This window comes from Haemorhous mexicanus, chromosome Z (assembly GCF_027477595.1).
Source record: "Haemorhous mexicanus isolate bHaeMex1 chromosome Z, bHaeMex1.pri, whole genome shotgun sequence".
Classification (NCBI taxonomy): Eukaryota; Metazoa; Chordata; class Aves; order Passeriformes; family Fringillidae; genus Haemorhous; species Haemorhous mexicanus.
In genome coordinates, this window is record NC_082381.1 from 21,352,655 (window position 1) to 21,370,782 (window position 18,128).

The following is an 18,128-nucleotide window of genomic DNA, read 5'->3' on the forward strand; positions in this document are numbered from 1 at the left end:
TATAAAAATGATATATTAGCAGTATTGTAAATGAATAGAAGCAAGGATTTCATCAGAAGGCTTGCAAGGAAAGGGCAAGAATGGAATGAAAATAGAATCTTGTGACTGAGCAGACAGCCTGAGACAACTGGACTGCCATTGACTGTGATTAATTAGAAACAACCTCATGAGACCAATCAAAGATGCCACCTGTTGCATTCCACAGCAGCAGATCGTTATTGCTTACATTTTCTTCCTGAGACCTCTCAGCCTCTCAGAAGAAAAATCCTGGCAAAGGGATTTTTCAGAAAATGTCATGGCTACACCACCTCTCAGCTGGCGGGGCACAAGGGCTTCCTCAGGTGCAGGCATCTCCTCTCCGCTCTTCCTGCGCTTGCTTTCCCCAGTTCAGGCAAGCAAAGCTGCTTGGCTCAGGACGTTCTTCAGGCTTCTGAAAGGGCCTGGCCACTTAGCTAGAGCAGGGCAAGGAAGGGAGTCTTACAACACTCGGCATACTTGAGAGTTTTATTGTCATTCCGGCTGAAACAAAGTATCCCCTCGCTACTTCTGCCTCTGCAGCATTCGGTCCTGCAGGTGGCCCGCTCAGGCTGACAGCTTGCAGCGCCTGCAGGGTCCAGTTCTGCTGCAGCCCAGCTTTTCCTCCCACAGCTTAATTTTATAATGACAATTCTTTCATTTCTACTTCAAAGATACTTCAGAGCTTGTCGAAATTAGCAATATTCTCCTCTAAGCTAATCAATCCTTGATTGTCTAAGCTACCTTCTATAGTCCTACCAAGTCGCTCCCTATGTGTCCTAAATTTTTGAAAATTTTACCTAAAATGAAAAATTTTATTTTTGAAAAAAATCCAACAGAGCTTTCAATGAAACCTAACTTACACCTAAACTAACCTAAGCTAAGCTAAACTATCACCTAAACTAGCAAATTACAAAAGCTTTTGATTTCCTATCTACAGCCCAGCTCCTCTTAAAACTCAGGGCATGGTTGAAACTCTGCTTGATGATGACACATCCCCTTCTCCCTCCTCTCCGCTGGCGGCGCACAAGGGCCTCCTCAGGCGCAGGCGTCTCCTCTCCAGTCTTCCTGCACTTGCTTGGCTGAGGTGATCAGAGCAGCCAGGCTGGAGGCAGGATGGCCTGAGGTCACAAAGGGATGCTGCCCAGAGGAAAAAGAAAACAAAGAAAGGAAGCCTTACTTTCCAGGATCACATCCTCACGGCTCAAGCAGGACTCCTTGGCTACCAGAAAGACACACCAAGAGCAAGCATTGAGGGCAGCATGTGCTCCTGCGCCTTCCTGTCCTGGCACCCGTCTCAGCCCCGTGGCCCACACTCCTCCTCATCCCTTCATGCAGGCGTCCTCAGCTGACAGGGCTTTTTGGCCCTTTGCTTTTTCTTACCTGCAGGAGTTCCTGGGCAGACCAGCGCCTGTCCTCGTCTGCCTGCAGGCAGCAGCGGAGAAAGTCGCGCAGGAGAGCCGAGTGGTGCTTGGGGTTCTGCAGTTTTGGGGGCCCGTTCCTTTCTATCAGTTCAAAAACCTACAGCACACGGATGCAAGAGGACACTGGAGCTGCTCCTTTGCTAGCCGCATCAGCTCTCTCCACACAGAGCCCTCTTTCTAAGCTGCACCTTACCCTGAGACGGGCTTCCCGCTGGTAAGGAGCTTCCCCTTCCACCATTTCCAGCCCCATGATCCCCAGGGACCAGATGTCCACTTTGGGGCCGTAGGCTTCTCCTCTCACCACCTCCGGTGCCATCCAGCTGGGAGTGCCGACGCGGGAGCTGCGCTTGCTGCGCTCAGGGCTGAGCTGAGCGCAGAGGCCAAAGTCAGCTGAGGAGAACAACAAAGCCTGTCAAAGCCAGCTACCACTGGCCAAGCAGCCAAAAGGATTGCCCACTCCAAGCCTGGCAAGGAGATGCTGAATCTAGCTGAAAGAGCAGCTGAGCACTCCTTGCACGGGGCTGGAGCCAGGGAAAGAAGGCATCGGCCACTTCAAAAACACCCCGGCCTTTCACGCGCTGGCCGAGCGGCGCTCCTGGCCGAGTGGCACTCACCAAAAGGCAGCCCCAGAGCACAGGCTGCAAGTGCCGCACACAAGCAGGGATACCCACCCAACTTGACGGATCCATCCATGCCCACAAGAACGTTGCCGCTTTTGATGTCTCTGTGGATGACTTGGCGGCAATGAAGGAAATGCAGTCCTTGCAGGCACTGAGAGAGAAAAAGGAGGGAGGGAAAGTTAACGTGCAGGATCTGATTTCATACCACCAGAAAGGAAAGAGCTCGACGGGATGGACTGCTTTCTCATGGGAATGGGGAGCCAGGGTGCAGCATCATGGTGCTTCTCCTCTGTCTTGTGACAGCAGCAGCAGCAAAAGAAAGCTGAGAGCAAGAAATCTCTGCTGTCCTTAACCTCCAGCTAACAAGCAGCGTCCTGGGCAGGCCCGGGGAAGCACAAGTGGGATGCCTCACCTCCCGACAGACAGCGCCTATCTGTCCTTCCTCCAGGTACACTGCCCGGAGCACATCAAACAAGGTGCCGCCGTCCATGAACTCCATGGCCAGCCAAAGCTCTGCATCCACCAGGTAGCTGGAAGAAGAAAACCACGGCATGGACAGAGAGCAATGGCCACTGCTCAGTCACCCGAGGGCCTGAGCCAGGCTTTTGCCAGTGCTCTCCAAGCTACGTGTGCCGCAAGAGATTCTTGAACAGCAGGTCAACCTCCTCCCACCCTCTGGAGACGAGCAGAGAAATCATCATCACCAGCTCCGTTCTCTGCCACTGACCAAAGGGCATTGTCTCTTCTGGCTTGCACTAGCTCATTGCCATGACAGTATGCCAACCTGTCAAAGTAGGAGACGATATTGCGATGTCTGTTGTCCCTCATGGCCAGGATTTCAATGGCAGCCAGCTCCTCGGACATCTCCTCCCCAAGCGACATGATCTTGATGGCCACCTAAGATGACATGGGCGACGGTTACCTTGAGAAGACGCAGCCTGCTCCAGATCACAAACGCAGACGTGGAGCGAGTGCTTGTGCGATGGGGCAGCCAGCTGTGCCAAAGTGCCTGGTTTCTAGACTGCAGAGCTCAGCAGAAGCACCAAAGCCCATCCCAAGTGCATTCTGCACCCTGAGCCTAGACGGTACTTCAGCGGAACAGCCTCTGCTGCAGACGTGGAGCGGCCAGCCAATGCTGCAGGCAGAGCTCGCAGCAGCGGGCAAAGCGCTCCAGAGCTGCAAAATGCCATGGGGCTCTTGGCACTTTACCTGTTGTCTGCTGCTGATATCAAGGGCTTTATAAACAGCTCCAAACCCCCTAGAAAGAAAACAGCAGCAGAAAAAGCCCTTTAGCCCTGGCACGGAAAGCAAGCCTAGGCCGGAGATCTGCCCAGGCTGCCTGGACGCCTTAGAAAATGCCATCTGCGGCCTCTCTTTTTCAGCACATCACTCCGTGAGCCCTCTGCCAATGCAGGGCAGGGTGTCCGAGGGAACACTAAGGTCCAGCATGAAGACCAAGGGCCGCTGCAAATCTCCAAGGCACGCGCCCAGTTTGGTCACTTCCAAACCTAAGGGGAACTCTCTTCTTGCGTGGGTGTGCATGCATGTGTGTGTCAAGAAATTGAGAACAATTCTGGCCAGAACACTGTCTTGGAGAATCTGACATTTCTTGGATGGCAAGGTGCTCTTTCAGGCCATAAAGCTGCAATGGCAGGAGGTGCTCCAGCTCCTGCTCCTCAGTGCTGCAAGATAGACATTGCCAGCGTCAACTTGTCTTTGATGTGGCCTTCGGATTGCTCTGACTGAGTAGTGCTGGCAGGTGACAGGAGGTAAAGCCAGAGTCTGACCATGACTGGAGCTTGCCTGACTTCACACTTGATATTGCACCAGCCAAAGTCCTGGCCCGCGGTTTTGTGAAATGAGCTGACGTCACACACTTACCCTCGTCCGAGTTCTTCAAAGGCCGTGTATTTGCTCATTGGCTGGCCCACACTCACAATGCTCCCTGAAAGACAAAAGCAGGGCAGGGCGCTCACTTGCACGCAGAGACGCCGCTCCCCAGACCATCCCAAACGCAGGGCCACTGCCAGCAGCTCTGGGACCCTTGGCTTCCAGCTGCTGAGACCAGCAAGTGGGAGGGCCATCTTCTCCACCTTCCATCAGGTGGCCTTTCCTAGGAGGACTTCATTTCATTGAAGTACAGCTTGATAAGCCAAAATGATGAGCCCTTAAGAGCGGGGCCCAAAGAGGTAAGCAAGGGCCTTTGCAGCCTCTGCAGTCACACCCCCCATCACTGCCAGGGCCTCCTGGAAGCACAAAGTGTCTGAGCCGCACGAGGAGTAAGAACGAGAGCCAGAAAACAGCTGGGGCCAGAGAGCTCCCTGGGGCCTACACACTTGCTAGGTGCCAGCCTTCTGCTCCAGCAGAAACAATCTCTGCTTTTCTCTTTGGCACAGAAGGCAGCCCAGGCAGAGCCAAGCCAAGCCCAGCCGCCCTCACAGGCAACAGGAGCTCCCTGAGCGCTCCCGCGCTGCCTCCAAGCACAACAACAGGTTCTGCAGAGGGGCTGAAGGGCCTCTGAGACCGGGGAGAACTTCTGGCAGGACCCGCACCGAGACACGCACACAGCACACGGCTCTGGCAGACGAGAAATACACCGGACGTACTCAGTGTCTTCGGGCCCTGCTCCTCTCTCGTCTCGGGCTGCTGGGCTGCGCCGCTGGATGAAGTGCCAGCAGTGGGGGGCGAGCTGGCTGCTGCAGGCCATGCTGCTCCGGCGGCACCAGGCTGAATTGCAGAGCGGGTGTTGAGCTGGGACAAGAAAGGATTGCCCGTCAGAAGGGCGGCTGGCCCAGAGGCCCCGCGGAACGCAGGGCACAAGCAAGGCCTTCGGAAGATTCCGTCAGCCACTGGGCCCTTTCCCGTGTTCCCTTCTCCAAGGCAATGGGAAAAGCACAAAGGCTATTTTGATCCAGCCCCTCATGGCCACCTCCATGCTCCATTTTTCAGCTTTTCTGACAGAGACTGGCAACAAGGTAGAGATGGGGCTGTGAAGATCCAGAAAGAGACCAGAGCATGGCCCCTGAGCCTTGCTGCTTTCCTCCTCCTGTGTTTTCCCGGGCAATGAAACCGCCCCGGAGTTGGCATGCATCTGTCTGCTCAGAAACCCGGAGCATGTCCCTTCTCTGATCTCTTTCATGGATTTCCCCTCTCTATGTCAGGCTTTAGGGAGCGGCCCTTCGGAGCCGCCTTCCAGCCCTGGCCAGACCCACCCACCCTTTACAATGCAGTGCTGACAAGGATTCTCCTCTCCAAACTCCGCTCTGACCGCGTGGAAGCCCAGCGCAGCCTACATTGTGCGTGCAGCTAATTAGTCCGTGGAGAGGGCAGGTGCCCTCCAGGGGCCGCTGGCTCCCAAATACCCCGCAAGGCTGTCAGCTGCGGCTTTGGGCCGCTCTGCCCGCTGACCATGGGCAGCCTGCACTGACAATGGGCACAAGGAGCTGACTTCTGCCCTGGGAAGAATGGAATGCTGCCTCTTCTCTGATGCCAAGAGACATTCTCAGGCCCTCTCGGCATCCCAGCAAAGTGATGCTTGAAGGTCAAAGCTCAGAAGCCGTTGGCCAGGCCTCCCTGGCTTGCCTGAAGCGGCACTACGTCGCGGCAGGCACGCAGCTCCCAGCATCTTCAGCCGCCAGCAACGAGGCCTGCTCCATCCAAGCCTTGAAGCTTGGCCCTGCACCAAAGGCAGTGCCAAGCTCAGCTGCCACTTACTGGCTCTGCACGTTCAGGCTGTGGAGGGACAACAGCTGGAGGCTTGATGTTCCTTTGCTCCTCTTCAGCCTCTTCCTCAGTAACAGAGGGAGTCAGAGGAGCCGCTGACCCTGCTGTTGAGCCCTGCAGACAGACACAAGTGAGAGAGACAGGCAAGAGCCAGTCCCTGAGGAGCTGCTTTCTGCTGAGCTGGGAAAGGGAAGGGCAAACCATACACTTTGATGCAAGTGGGACTCTGAGTCATGAAAAGCCCAGGAAGATGGCTGAATCAGGTGCTACTCCATCTTGCTGTGCATTTGAACTTCCCTGCTGCCTAGAAGCAGCAAGACACCTTGGAGCTGGCCCACTTGCCTTTCATCTCTTGAAAGGCTTTTTCCTTGGAAAATCAGCAAACAGCCAGTGCTCCCTTTGCTACTGCTGATGCCAGCAGGCACTTGGCCTTTCTTTCAGCCTCCCACGCTGGCACTCCACTGCGCTCTCCTGCCAAAGGCCAAGCTGGCAGAATTGCCACACAATTCTCACACGCCAGCAAGGTCCCAGCTTCCTTTGCCACTCACCAAAGGACAGGCTCGTCTCCATCCGCGTGTCAGGTGACCTGCAGCCAGCGAGGGAAAAGGAACCAGAGGCCCTTAGAAAAGTGCCTGTGCCTGCGACTGCCACAGCACCAGTCAGTCCCAACAGAGAGCATTTGCCTTTCCCAGCATGCCTCCAGGAGAACAGCTCTTTCCCACAGCAAGCAAGAGGAAAACAAGGACGCTCGGGTAGGCTCTGTCTGCATTTGGGCCTCTCTTGCCAGGAGAGAAATAGAAACACGGCCATGGAAATGCCCCTTGTCCCTGAACAGTCTCAGCTTCCCTTGTGCCCAGCAGCTCAAGCAGCATTTTCCTCCTCTCTTTCCTGCATTTTACCTCGAGATTCTTTTCAATGGCATGCACTAATTCCCATCAATTGGCAGAAGAGGATAGCCCAGGAAAGTTTCCACAAAGGGCCCCCTTTGCTCTGGCAGCTCTCTGCTGAAGCAGCCCAGGAACTGCTCCCGGCTTCAGCAGCAAAGCCGAACTGCATTGCAGTTTGTGCTGCATGGCCAAGGGAATCACAAGCCTGGCACACCAGAAAAGGGTCGAGTAACACAGCCAAGGCCTCCAAGAGGCAGAATTTGGGGCACACACTGCTTTCCTTCACTCCCGGAGAGAACCGCAGAGTTGGTAGAAGTGCTTCTGAGGATCTCTCCTCAGAGTCTGCAATTTGCAGCTTGTCTTGCTTGAAGCAGCAAGCCGAGGAAATGACAGACTCCACAGCCACGCACTCTCCCGGCGAGGGAGGGCAACCGCTGCAGGTTACGCTGCAAATCCTCCGTGCCTGCCGCCCAGTACAGATAGCCCCTTTCCAGCTGCTGCTGCTGGCAGGGGCTTGACCAAAGGGGTGGCATCTTCATGGCCATTTTGTTCCTAAATCAACTGGGTCACTACTGCGGCATAAAGAGCAGAGCCAAGCAAAGGGCAGGTGATGCCAGCCCCAGGATGAACCTTTACTTACGAGTCAGCTGGGTCACGTAGTAGGCAGAATAGGCAAGAGAAAAGACAGTGCAAACCGCGGCACAGACTTGCCCGATCATTTTGGCAGCGCTGTGCGGGTTTGCACGCTGAATGCCACCCAAGGGAAAAGCAAGGCTCCTCTCGGGGTGCAGGCCGTCTGCTGAGAACTCCTTGATCACAAGGATCCTCCTGCAGGGAGCGAGCGCAAGAGCTGCTCTGGACAAGCAGGCCTTGTGCACACCGGGACAACGCTGTGCTGACGGCACTGTGACGTGGCACCGCTCCCTTGACCTCACAATGGCAGCTGCCCTGCCTTTGTTGTGCCCAGACAGCCAACCCCTCTGCAGAGCTGATGCGAAAGAAAGGCCTGGCAAGTTCTCCTCAGTCCTAAAGCAGCAGAAAATGACCTCACGCTCCATAAGGCATTGCTCACGGCATCCCAGGGGAGGCCAGAACAATGAGCCAGCCCTCCTAGCATCCAAGGAATCCAAGCAAACTTGACTTTGGTTCCCAAAGCTTTGACTAAAAGCAAGTGTGCTTCTTCTAGGTGGCATCTTAGTTGCTTCTGAAAAGCCTCCCTTCTTCAATGACAAAAGAAGGGGGCAAAAGAAGCCAAGAGAATAAACGTCCAGGAGCATTGTAGGCTGCAGTGGCTTCTTGAGCACGTGGGTGCATGCTGACCTCCGCTCTGACTCGCTTTGGAGGCCGGCCTCCCTTTGCGGCAGGGAGACGCTGGCTTAGCTCTTGACGCAAAGCTCCTCTCGTCCTGCTTGCTGTTTCTCTGGCAACTGAAAGTCTCAGAACATCCGGAAGAGCTGTGCCGTGCTTCGTGCCACACCTGTGTTGTGTTGGAGCTCTGGCAGCAGCCTGCGGCTCACTGCTCTGCAATGGCCTGCAGATGTCGAGCCCTAAGGAGGCCCCTTTGGAAGAGTCCAAAGCCGCAGGGTGACGGATGTTTGCCCAAGCTCCGTGCTCCCTGTGAGATTCCTTGCCGAGATTTGGGCAGCCACATCCCAGTACAAATGAGCTGCGGTCATTCCCTTCTCTCTCAAAATCTTGAGGCAGACCCAGGAGGCATCTTGAAAGTGGAAGAAAATACTGGGTGGGAGGGGAAAAAAGGGCTCATAGCTGCTCTGCAAATCAGCTCTGTTCACCCGTGGAATCCCACTCCATGGCTAAGCTTGCTTTCCTGGGGACCCAGCACAGACGTGTCCTCTGATAACAGACAGCTCAGTGCCTTGAACGGAGCTTTACCCTGGGCTCTTCACACTTGGAATGCTGAGGGTGGCATTTGAAAATCAATGCACTAGTTGAATGGCCCAGAACTACCTTGGAATTCTCTTGCTGAAACACTGCAGTTGTTGCCCAGAAGAGTTCCCTCCATTTGAAAGCATCTCATTTTCCCTGTTTCCAAGTCAGCTGACCTTCCCCAGCCAATTGGAGGGCTTAGAGAAGGAAGCGTGATGTCTCAGTGTCTCAGAGCGCCTTGAGCAGAGCGCTTTGGTGCCCCAAAGGTTAAGGAGAGGGCACTGTTAGGAAGATGGGCCATTTCAGCCCTCCTTTGCTTTTCAATACCAAGTGGTTGCCAGCAAGGGGGGACAAGCAGGGCCTGGCCCCTCCTCCTGCCCCGCTGTGAGCTGCGGCTGGCCCTGAGGGACAGCAGGGCACACGGGAATACCATCTGTGCCAGGCATGAGGGGTGCAGTGGGGCAGCTGTCAGGGGGTCTGTGGGGCAGGGGCAGGGACCCTCTGTGAAGGGGGAGAGCCTTGGGCGCTCACAAGCAAAGCCATCAAAGCTGGGACAGCACGCCCGGAGCGCACGGCTTCCAAGGCACCGGGCAGCTTAGGCACAGCGTGACACGGGAGGGAACCTTCCAGGCCTCTGCAGCCTTTCGAGTTTCTATTGCCAGTCCTGCTGAAACCAAGGGCTGGTACAGAGAATCTTTTGCTTACTTCCCCATCCTCACCATCTCCATCATTCTGTCCTCCAGGTGACCAGTTCAGGCTGGCAGCTCACAGCACATCTGCTGAAACCCAGCTTCTCTTTTGGTAGCTTCATTCTTCTTATGACCATCCATTCCTTTCTCCTTCCAGGAGAGTTCTGAGCTTCCCCACATCAGCAATACTCTTCTTTTATCCAAGCAGCGCATCATGAAGGAAGCTTTCTATGCTCCATAATCCTAACTAAATAAAGCCTTGCCAAGAAAACCTCACAACATAACATTTCTTATCTATGGCTAAGCTCCTCTTAAAACTCAGGGCATGGCTGAAGCTCTCCCTAAAGGGGATGATCCATCCCCTTTTTCCCTCCTTGTGCTGGTGTTCAGCGGGCTCCCAGGATGATGGAAGACAGAGAATCTTGACTCCATGTTTCAGAATGCTGATTTATTCTTGTATGATCTATCTTCTATAAAAATGATATACTAGCAGTATTGTAAATGAATAGAAGCAAGGATTTCATCAGAAGGCTTGCAAGGAAAGGGCAAGAATGGAATGAAAATAGAATCTTGTGACTGAGCAGACAGCCTGAGACAGCTGGACTGCCATTGACTGTGATTAATTAGAAACAGCCTCATGAGACCAATCAAAGATGCCACCTGTTGCATTCCACAGCAGCAGATCGTTATTGCTTACATTTTCTTCCTGAGACCTCTCAGCCTCTCAGGAGAAAAATCCTGGCAAAGGGATTTTTCAGAAAATGTCATGGCTACACCACCTCTCAGCTGGTGGGGCACAAGGGCCTCCTCAGGCGCAGGCACCTCCTCTCCGCTCTTCCTGCACTTGCTTTCCCCAGTTCAGGCAAGCAAAGCTGCTTGGCTCAGGACCTTCTTTGGGCTTCTGAAAGGGGCCTGGCCACTTAGCTAGAGCAGGGCAAGGAAGGGAGTCTTACAACACTCGGCATACTTGAGAGTTTTATTGTCACTCCAGCTGAAACAAAGTATCCCCTGGCTACTTCTGCCTCTTTAGCATTCGGTCCTGCAGGTGGCCCGCTCAGGCTGACAGCTTGCAGCGCCTGCAGGGTCCAGTTCTGCTGCAGCCCAGCTTTTCCTCCCACAGCTTAATTTTATAATGACAATTCTTTCATTTCTACTTCAAAGATACTTCAGAGCTTGTCTAAATTAACAATATTCTCCTCTAAGCTAATCAATCCTTGATTGTCTAAGCTACCTTCTATAGTCCTACAAAGTCGCTCCCTATGTGTCCTAAATTTTTGAAAATTTTACCTAAAATGAAAAATTTTATTTTTGAAAAAAATCCAACAGAGCTTTCAACGAAACCTAACTTACACCTAAACTAACCTAAGCTAAGCTAAACTATCACCTAAACTAGCAAATTACAAAAGCCTTTGATTTCCTATCTACAGCCCAGCTCCTCTTAAAACTCAGGGCATGGCTGAAACTCTGCTTGATGATGACACATCCCCTTCTCCCTCCTCTCCGCTGGCGGCGCACAAGGGCCTCCTCAGGCGCAGGCGTCTCCTCTCCAGTCTTCCTGCACTTGCTTGGCTGAGGTGATCAGAGCAGCCAGGCTGGAGGCAGGATGGCCTGAGGTCACAAAGGGATGCTGCCCAGAGGAAAAAGAAAACAAAGAAAGGAAGCCTTACTTTCCAGGATCACATCCTCACGGGCTCAAGCAGGACTCCTTGGCTACCAGAAAGACACACCAAGAGCAAGCATTGAGGGCAGCATGTGCTCCTGCGCCTTCCTGTCCTGGCACCCGTCTCAGCCCCGTGGCCCACACTCCTCCTCATCCCTTCATGCAGGCGTCCTCAGCTGACAGGGCTTTTTGGCCCTTTGCTTTTTCTTACCTGCAGGAGTTCCTGGGCAGACCAGCGCCTGTCCTCGTCTGCCTGCAGGCAGCAGCGGAGAAAGTCGCGCAGGAGAGCCGAGTGGTGCTTGGGGTTCTGCAGTTTTGGGGGCCCGTTCCTTTCTATCAGTTCAAAAACCTACAGCACACGGATGCAAGAGGACACTGGAGCTGCTCCTTTGCTAGCCGCATCAGCTCTCTCCACACAGAGCCCTCTTTCTAAGCTGCACCTTACCCTGAGACGGGCTTCCCGCTGGTAAGGAGCTTCCCCTTCCACCATTTCCAGCCCCATGATCCCCAGGGACCAGATGTCCACTTTGGGGCCGTAGGCTTCTCCTCTCACCACCTCCGGTGCCATCCAGCTGGGAGTGCCGACGCGGGAGCTGCGCTTGCTGCGCTCAGGGCTGAGCTGAGCGCAGAGGCCAAAGTCAGCTGAGGAGAACAACAAAGCCTGTCAAAGCCAGCTACCACTGGCCAAGCAGCCAAAAGGATTGCCCACTCCAAGCCTGGCAAGGAGATGCTGAATCTAGCTGAAAGAGCAGCTGAGCACTCCTTGCACGGGGCTGGAGCCAGGGAAAGAAGGCATCGGCCACTTCAAAAACACCCCGGCCATTCACGCGCTGGCTGAGCGGCGCTCCTGGCCGAGTGGCACTCACCAAAAGGCAGCCCCAGAGCACAGGCTGCAAGTGCCGCACACAAGCAGGGATACCCACCCAACTTGACGGATCCATCCATGCCCACAAGAACGTTGCCGCTTTTGATGTCTCTGTGGATGACTTGGCGGCAATGAAGGAAATGCAGTCCTTGCAGGCACTGAGAGAGAAAAAGGAGGGAGGGAAAGTTAACGTGCAGGATCTGATTTCATACCACCAGAAAGGAAAGAGCTCGACGGGATGGACTGCTTTCTCATGGGAATGGGGAGCCAGGGTGCAGCATCATGGTGCTTCTCCTCTGTCTTGTGACAGCAGCAGCAGCAAAAGAAAGCTGAGAGCAAGAAATCTCTGCTGTCCTTAACCTCCAGCTAACAAGCAGCGTCCTGGGCAGGCCCGGGGAAGCACAAGTGGGATGCCTCACCTCCCGACAGACAGCGCCTATCTGTCCTTCCTCCAGGTACACTGCCCGGAGCACATCAAACAAGGTGCCGCCGTCCATGAACTCCATGGCCAGCCAAAGCTCTGCATCCACCAGGTAGCTGGAAGAAGAAAACCACGGCATGGACAGAGAGCAATGGCCACTGCTCAGTCACCCGAGGGCCTGAGCCAGGCTTTTGCCACTGCTCTCCAAGCTACGTGTGCCGCAAGAGATTCTTGAACAGCAGGTCAACCTCCTCCCACCCTCTGGAGACAAGCAGAGAAATCATCATCACCAGCTCCGTTCTCTGCCACTGACCAAAGGGCATTGTCTCTTCTGGCTTGCACTAGCTCATTGCCATGACAGTATGCCAACCTGTCAAAGTAGGAGACGATATTGCGATGCCTGTTGTCCCTCATGGCCAGGATTTCAATGGCAGCCAGCTCCTCGGACATCTCCTCCTCAAGCGACATGATCTTGATGGCCACCTAAGATGACATGGGCGACGGTTACCTTGAGAAGACGCAGCCTGCTCCAGATCACAAACGCAGACGTGGAGCGAGTGCTTGTGCGATGGGGCAGCCAGCTGTGCCAAAGTGCCTGGTTTCTAGACTGCAGAGCTCAGCAGAAGCACCAAAGCCCATCCCAAGTGCATTCTGCACCCTGAGCCTAGACGGTACTTCAGCGGAACAGCCTCTGCTGCAGACGTGGAGCGGCCAGCCAAAGCTGCAGGCAGAGCTCGCAGCAGCGGGCAAAGCACTCCAGAGCTGCAAAATGCCATGGGGCTCTTGGCACTTTACCTGTTGTCCGCTGCTGATGTCAAGGGCTTTATAAACAGCTCCAAACCCCCTAGAAAGAAAACAGCAGCAGAAAAAGCCCTTTAGCCCTGGCACGGAAAGCAAGCCTAGGCCGGAGATCTGCCCAGGCTGCCTGGACGCCTTAGAAAATGCCATCTGCGGCCTCTCTTTTTCAGCACATCACTCCGTGAGCCCTCTGCCAATGCAGGGCAGGGTGTCCGAGGGAACACTAAGGTCCAGCATGAAGACCAAGGGCCGCTGCAAATCTCCAAGGCACGCGCCCAGTTTGGTCACTTCCAAACCTAAGGGGAACTCTCTTCTTGCGTGGGTGTGCATGCATGTGTGTGTCAAGAAATTGAGAACAATTCTGGCCAGAACACTGTCTTGGAGAATCTGACATTTCTTGGATGGCAAGGTGCTCTTTCAGGCCATAAAGCTGCAATGGCAGGAGGTGCTCCAGCTCCTGCTCCTCAGTGCTGCAAGATAGACATTGCCAGCGTCAACTTGTCTTTGATGTGGCCTTCGGATTGCTCTGATTGAGCAGCGCTGGCAGGCGACAGGAGGTAAAGCCAGAGTCTGACCATGACTGGAGCTTGCCTGACTTCACACTTGATATTGCACCAGCCAAAGTCCTGGCCCGCGGTTTTGTGAAATGAGCTGACGTCACACACTTACCCTCGTCCGAGTTCTTCAAAGGCCGTGTATTTGCTCATTGGCTGGCCCACACTCACAATGCTCCCTGAAAGACAAAAGCATGGCAGGGCGCTCACTTGCACGCAGAGACGCCGCTCCCCAGACCATCCCAAACGCAGGGCCACTGCCAGCAGCTCTGGGACCCTTGGCTTCCAGCTGCTGAGACCAGCAAGTGGGAGGGCCATCTTCTCCACCTTCCATCAGGTGGCCTTTCCTAGGAGGACTTCATTTCATTGAAGTACAGCTTGATAAGCCAAAATGATGAGCCCTTAAGAGCGGGGCCCGAAGAGGTAAGCAAGGGCCTTTGCAGCCTCTGCAGTCACACCCCCCATCACTGCCAGGGCCACCTGGAAGCACAAAGTGTCTGAGCCGCAGGAGGAGTAAGAACGAGAGCCAGAAAACAGCTGGGGCCAGAGAGCTCCCTGGGGCCTACACACTTGCTGGGTGCCAGCCTTCTGCTCCAGCAGAAACAATCTCTGCTTTTCTCTTTGGCACAGAAGGCAGCCCAGGCAGAGCCAAGCCAGGCCCAGCCGCCCTCACAGGCAACAGGAGCTCCCTGAGCGCTCCCGCGCTGCCTCCAAGCATAACAACAGGTTCTGCAGAGGGGCTGAAGGGCCTCTGAGACCGGGGAGAACTTCTGGCACGACCCGCACCGAGACACGCACACAGCGCACGGCTCTGGCAGACGAGAAATACACCGGACGTACTCAGTGTCTTCGGGCCCTGCTCCTCTCTCGTCTCGGGCTGCTGGGCTGCGCCGCTGGATGAAGTGCCAGCAGCGGGGGGCGAGCTGGCTGCTGCAGGCCATGCTGCTCCGGTGGCACCAGGCCGAATTGCAGAGCGGGTGTTGAGCTGGGACAAGAAAGGATTGCCCGTCAGAAGGGTGGCTGGCCCAGAGGCCCCGCGGAACGCAGGGCACAAGCAAGGCCTTCGGAAGATTCCGTCAGCCACTGGGCCCTTTCCCGTGTTCCCTTCTCCAAGGCAATGGGAAAAGCACAAAGGCTATTTTGATCCAGCCCCTCATGGCCGCTTCCATGCTCCATTTTTCAGCTTTTCTGACAGAGACTGGCAACAAGGTAGAGATGGGGCTGTGAAGATCCAGAAAGAGACCAGAGCATGGCCCCTGAGCCTTGCTGCTTTCCTCCTCCTGTGTTTTCCCGGGCAATGAAACCGCCCCGGAGTTGGCATGCATCTGTCTGCTCAGAAACCCGGAGCATGTCCCTTCTCTGATCTCTTTCATGGATTTCCCCTCTCTATGTCAGGCTTTAGGGAGCGGCCCTTCGGAGCCGCCTTCCAGCCCTGGCCAGACCCACCCACCCTTTACAATGCAGTGCTGACAAGGATTCTCCTCTCCAAACTCCGCTCTGACCGCGTGGAAGCCCAGCGCAGCCTACATTGTGCGTGCAGCTAATTAGTCCGTGGAGAGGGCAGGTGCCCTCCAGGGGCCGCTGGCTCCCAAATACCCCGCAAGGCTGTCAGCTGCGGCTTTGGGCCGCTCTGCCCGCTGACCACGGGCAGCCTGCACTGACAATGGGCACAAGAAGCTGACTTCTGCCCTGGGAAGAATGGAATGCTGCCTCTTCTCTGATGCCAAGAGACATTCTCAGGCCCTCTCGGCATCCCAGCAAAGTGATGCTTGAAGGTCAAAGCTCAGAAGCCGTTGGCCAGGCCTCCCTGGCTTGCCTGAAGCGGCACTACGTCGCGGCAGGCACACAGCTCCCAGCATCTTCAGCCGCCAGTACCGAGGGCTGCTCCATCCAAACCTTGAAGCTTGGCCCTGCACCAAAGGCAGTGCCAAGCTCAGCTGCCACTTACTGGCTCTGCACGTTCAGGCTGTGGAGGGACAACAGCTGGAGGCTTGATGTTCCTTTGCTCCTCTTCAGCCTCTTCCTCAGTAACAGAGGGAGCCAGAGGAGCCGCTGACCCTGCTGTTGAGCCCTGCAGACAGACACAAGTGAGAGAGACAGGCTAGAGCCAGTCCCTGAGGAGCTGCTTTCTGCTGAGCTGGGAAAGGGAAGGGCAAACCATACACTTTGATGCAAGTGGGACTCTGAGTCATGAAAAGCCCAGGAAGATGGCTGAATCAGGTGCTACTCCATCTTGCTGTTCATTTGAACTTCCCTGCTGCCTAGAAGCAGCAAGACACCTTGGAGCTGGCCCACTTGCCTTTCATCTCTTGAAAGGCTCCTCTTTCCTTGGAAAATCAGCAAACAGCCAGTGCTCCCTTTGCTACTGCTGATGCCAGCAGGCACTTGGCCTTTCTTTCAGCCTCCCACGCTGGCACTCCACTGCGCTCTCCTGCCAAAGGCCAAGCTGGCAGAATTGCCACACAATTCTCACACGCCAGCAAGGTCCCAGCTTCCTTTGCCACTCACCAAAGGACAGGCTCGTCTCCATCCGCGTGTCAGGTGACCTGCAGCCAGCGAGGGAAAAGGAACCAGAGGCCCTTAGAAAAGTGCCTGTGCCTGCGACTGCCACAGCACCAGTCAGTCCCAACAGAGAGCATTTGCCTTTCCCAGCATGCCTCCAGGAGCAACAGCTCTTTCCCACAGCAAGCAAGAGGAAAAGAAGGACGCTCGGGTAGGCTCTGTCTGCATTTGGGCCTCTCTTGCCAGGAGAGAAATAGAAACACAGCCATGGAAATGCCCCTTGTCCCTGAACAGTCTCAGCTTCCCTTGTGCCCAGCAGCTCAAGCAGCATTTTCCTCCTCTCTTTCCTGCATTTTACCTCGAGATTCTTTTCAATGGCATGCACTAATTCCCATCAATTGGCAGAAGAGGATAGCCCAGGAAAGTTTCCACAAAGGGCCCCCTTTGCTCTGGCAGCTCTCTGCTGAAGCAGCCCAGGAACTGCTCCCGGCTTCAGCAGCAAAGCCGAACTGCATTGCAGTTTGTGCTGCATGGCCAAGGGAATCACAAGCCTGGCACACCAGAAAAGGGTCGAGTAACACAGCCAAGGCCTCCAGGAGGCAGAATTTGGGGCAAACACTGCTTTCCTTCACTCCCGGAGAGAACCGCAGAGTTGGTAGAAGTGCTTCTGAGGATCTCTTCTCAGAGTCTGCAATTTGCAGCTTGTCTTGCTTGAAGCAGCAAGCCGAGGAAATGACAGACTCCACAGCCACGCACTCTCCCGGCGAGGGAGGGCAACCGCTGCAGGTTACGCTGCAAATCCTCCGTGCCTGCCGCCCAGTACAGATAGCCCCTTTCCAGCTGCTGCTGCTGGCAGGAGCTTGACCAAAGGGGTGGCATCTTCATGGCCATTTTGTTCCTAAATCAGCGGGGTCACTACTGCGGCATAAAGAGCAGAGCCAAGCAAAGGGCAGGTGATGCCAGCCCCAGGATGGACCTTTACTTACGAGTTAGCTGGGTCACGTAGTAGGCAGAATAGGCAAGAGAAAAGACAGTGCAAACCGCGGCACAGACTTGCCCGATCATTTTGGCAGCGCTGTGCGGGTTTGCACGCTGAATGCCATCCAAGGGAAAAGCAAGGCTCCTCTCGGGGTGCAGGCCGTCTGCTGAGAACTCCTTGATCACAAGGATCCTCCTGCAGGGAGCGAGCGCAAGAGCTGCTCTGGACAAGCAGGCCTTGTGCACACCGGGACAACGCTGTGCTGACGGCACTGTGACGTGGCACCGCTCCCTTGACCTCACAATGGCAGCTGCCTTTTTTGTGCCCAGCCAGCCAACCCCTCTGCAGAGCTGATGCGAAAGAAAGGCCTGGCAAGTTCTCCTCAGTCCTAAAGCAGCAGAAAATGACCTCACGCTCCATAAGGCATTGCTCACGGCATCCCAGGGGAGGCCAGAACAATGAGCCAGCCCTCCTAGCATCCAAGGAACCCAAGCAAACATGACTTTGGTTCCCAAAGCTTTGACTAAAAGCAAGTGTGCTTCTTCTAGGTGGCATCTTAGTTGCTTCTGAAAAGCCTCCCTTCTTCAATGACAAAAGAAGGGGGCAAAAGAAGCCAAGAGAATAAACGTCCAGGAGCATTGTAGGCTGCAGTGGCTTCTTGAGCACGTGGGTGCATGCTGACCTCCGCTCTGACTCGCTTTGGAGGCCGGCCTCCCTTTGCGGCAGGGAGACGCTGGCTTAGCTCTTGACGCAAAGCTCCTCTCGTCCTGCTTGCTGTTTCTCTGGCAACTGAAAGTCGCAGAACATCCGGAAGAGCTGTGCCGTGCTTCGTGCCACACCTGTGTTGTGTTGGAGCTCTGGCAGCAGCCTGCGGCTCACTGCTCTGCAATGGCCTGCAGATGTCGAGCCCTAAGGAGGCCCCTTTGGAACAGTCCAAAGCTGCAGGGTGACAGATGTTTGCCCAAGATCCGTGCTCCCTGTGAGATTCCTTGCCGAGATTTGGGCAGCCACATCCCAGTACAAATGAGCTGCGGTCATTCCCTTCTCTCTCAAAATCTTGAGGCAGACCCAGGAGGCATCTTGAAAGTGGAAGAAAATACTGGG

The 18,128-nt window shown here is 55.0% G+C and overlaps 2 protein-coding genes across 2 annotated transcripts; both read right to left on the bottom strand.

The window, feature by feature from the left end:
• Nucleotides 1–1,053: 1,053 nt before the first annotated feature.
• Nucleotides 1,054–7,388, bottom strand: LOC132322446 (serine/threonine-protein kinase PAK 3-like). Its single transcript, XM_059836937.1, has 12 exons — nt 7,310–7,388; nt 6,331–6,368; nt 5,774–5,896; nt 4,666–4,810; nt 3,941–4,004; nt 3,269–3,317; nt 2,844–2,956; nt 2,472–2,589; nt 2,111–2,210; nt 1,633–1,829; nt 1,399–1,536; nt 1,054–1,155 (listed from the first exon to the last, which is right to left on the bottom strand). Exons 1-12 carry the CDS (start codon nt 7,386–7,388, stop codon nt 1,054–1,056), a joined length of 1,266 nt encoding a protein of 421 aa, XP_059692920.1.
• A 3,382-nt stretch (nt 7,389–10,770) lies between these two features.
• Nucleotides 10,771–17,110, bottom strand: LOC132322447 (serine/threonine-protein kinase PAK 3-like). Its single transcript, XM_059836938.1, has 12 exons — nt 17,032–17,110; nt 16,052–16,089; nt 15,492–15,614; nt 14,384–14,528; nt 13,659–13,722; nt 12,987–13,035; nt 12,562–12,674; nt 12,190–12,307; nt 11,829–11,928; nt 11,351–11,547; nt 11,117–11,254; nt 10,771–10,872 (listed from the first exon to the last, which is right to left on the bottom strand). The coding sequence occupies exons 1-12, from the start codon at nt 17,108–17,110 to the stop codon at nt 10,771–10,773; spliced, it is 1,266 nt and encodes a 421-aa protein (XP_059692921.1).
• Nucleotides 17,111–18,128: the final 1,018 nt, after the last annotated feature.

Coding starts and splice junctions, on each gene's coding strand:
- LOC132322446 (XM_059836937.1), bottom strand. CDS start 7,388: ATGATCGGGCAAGTCTGTGCCGCGGTTTGCACTGTCTTTTCTCTTGCC. Junction 3,318..3,940: donor TTTGAAGAACTCGGACGAGG/GTAAGTGTGTGA, acceptor TTTTCTTTCTAG/GGGGTTTGGAGCTGTTTATA. Junction 1,830..2,110: donor GGATGGATCCGTCAAGTTGG/GTGGGTATCCCT, acceptor TGTTCTCCTCAG/CTGACTTTGGCCTCTGCGCT.
- LOC132322447 (XM_059836938.1), bottom strand. CDS start 17,110: ATGATCGGGCAAGTCTGTGCCGCGGTTTGCACTGTCTTTTCTCTTGCC. Junction 14,529..15,491: donor AGCCTGAACGTGCAGAGCCA/GTAAGTGGCAGC, acceptor TTCTTGTCCCAG/CTCAACACCCGCTCTGCAAT. Junction 13,036..13,658: donor TTTGAAGAACTCGGACGAGG/GTAAGTGTGTGA, acceptor TTTTCTTTCTAG/GGGGTTTGGAGCTGTTTATA.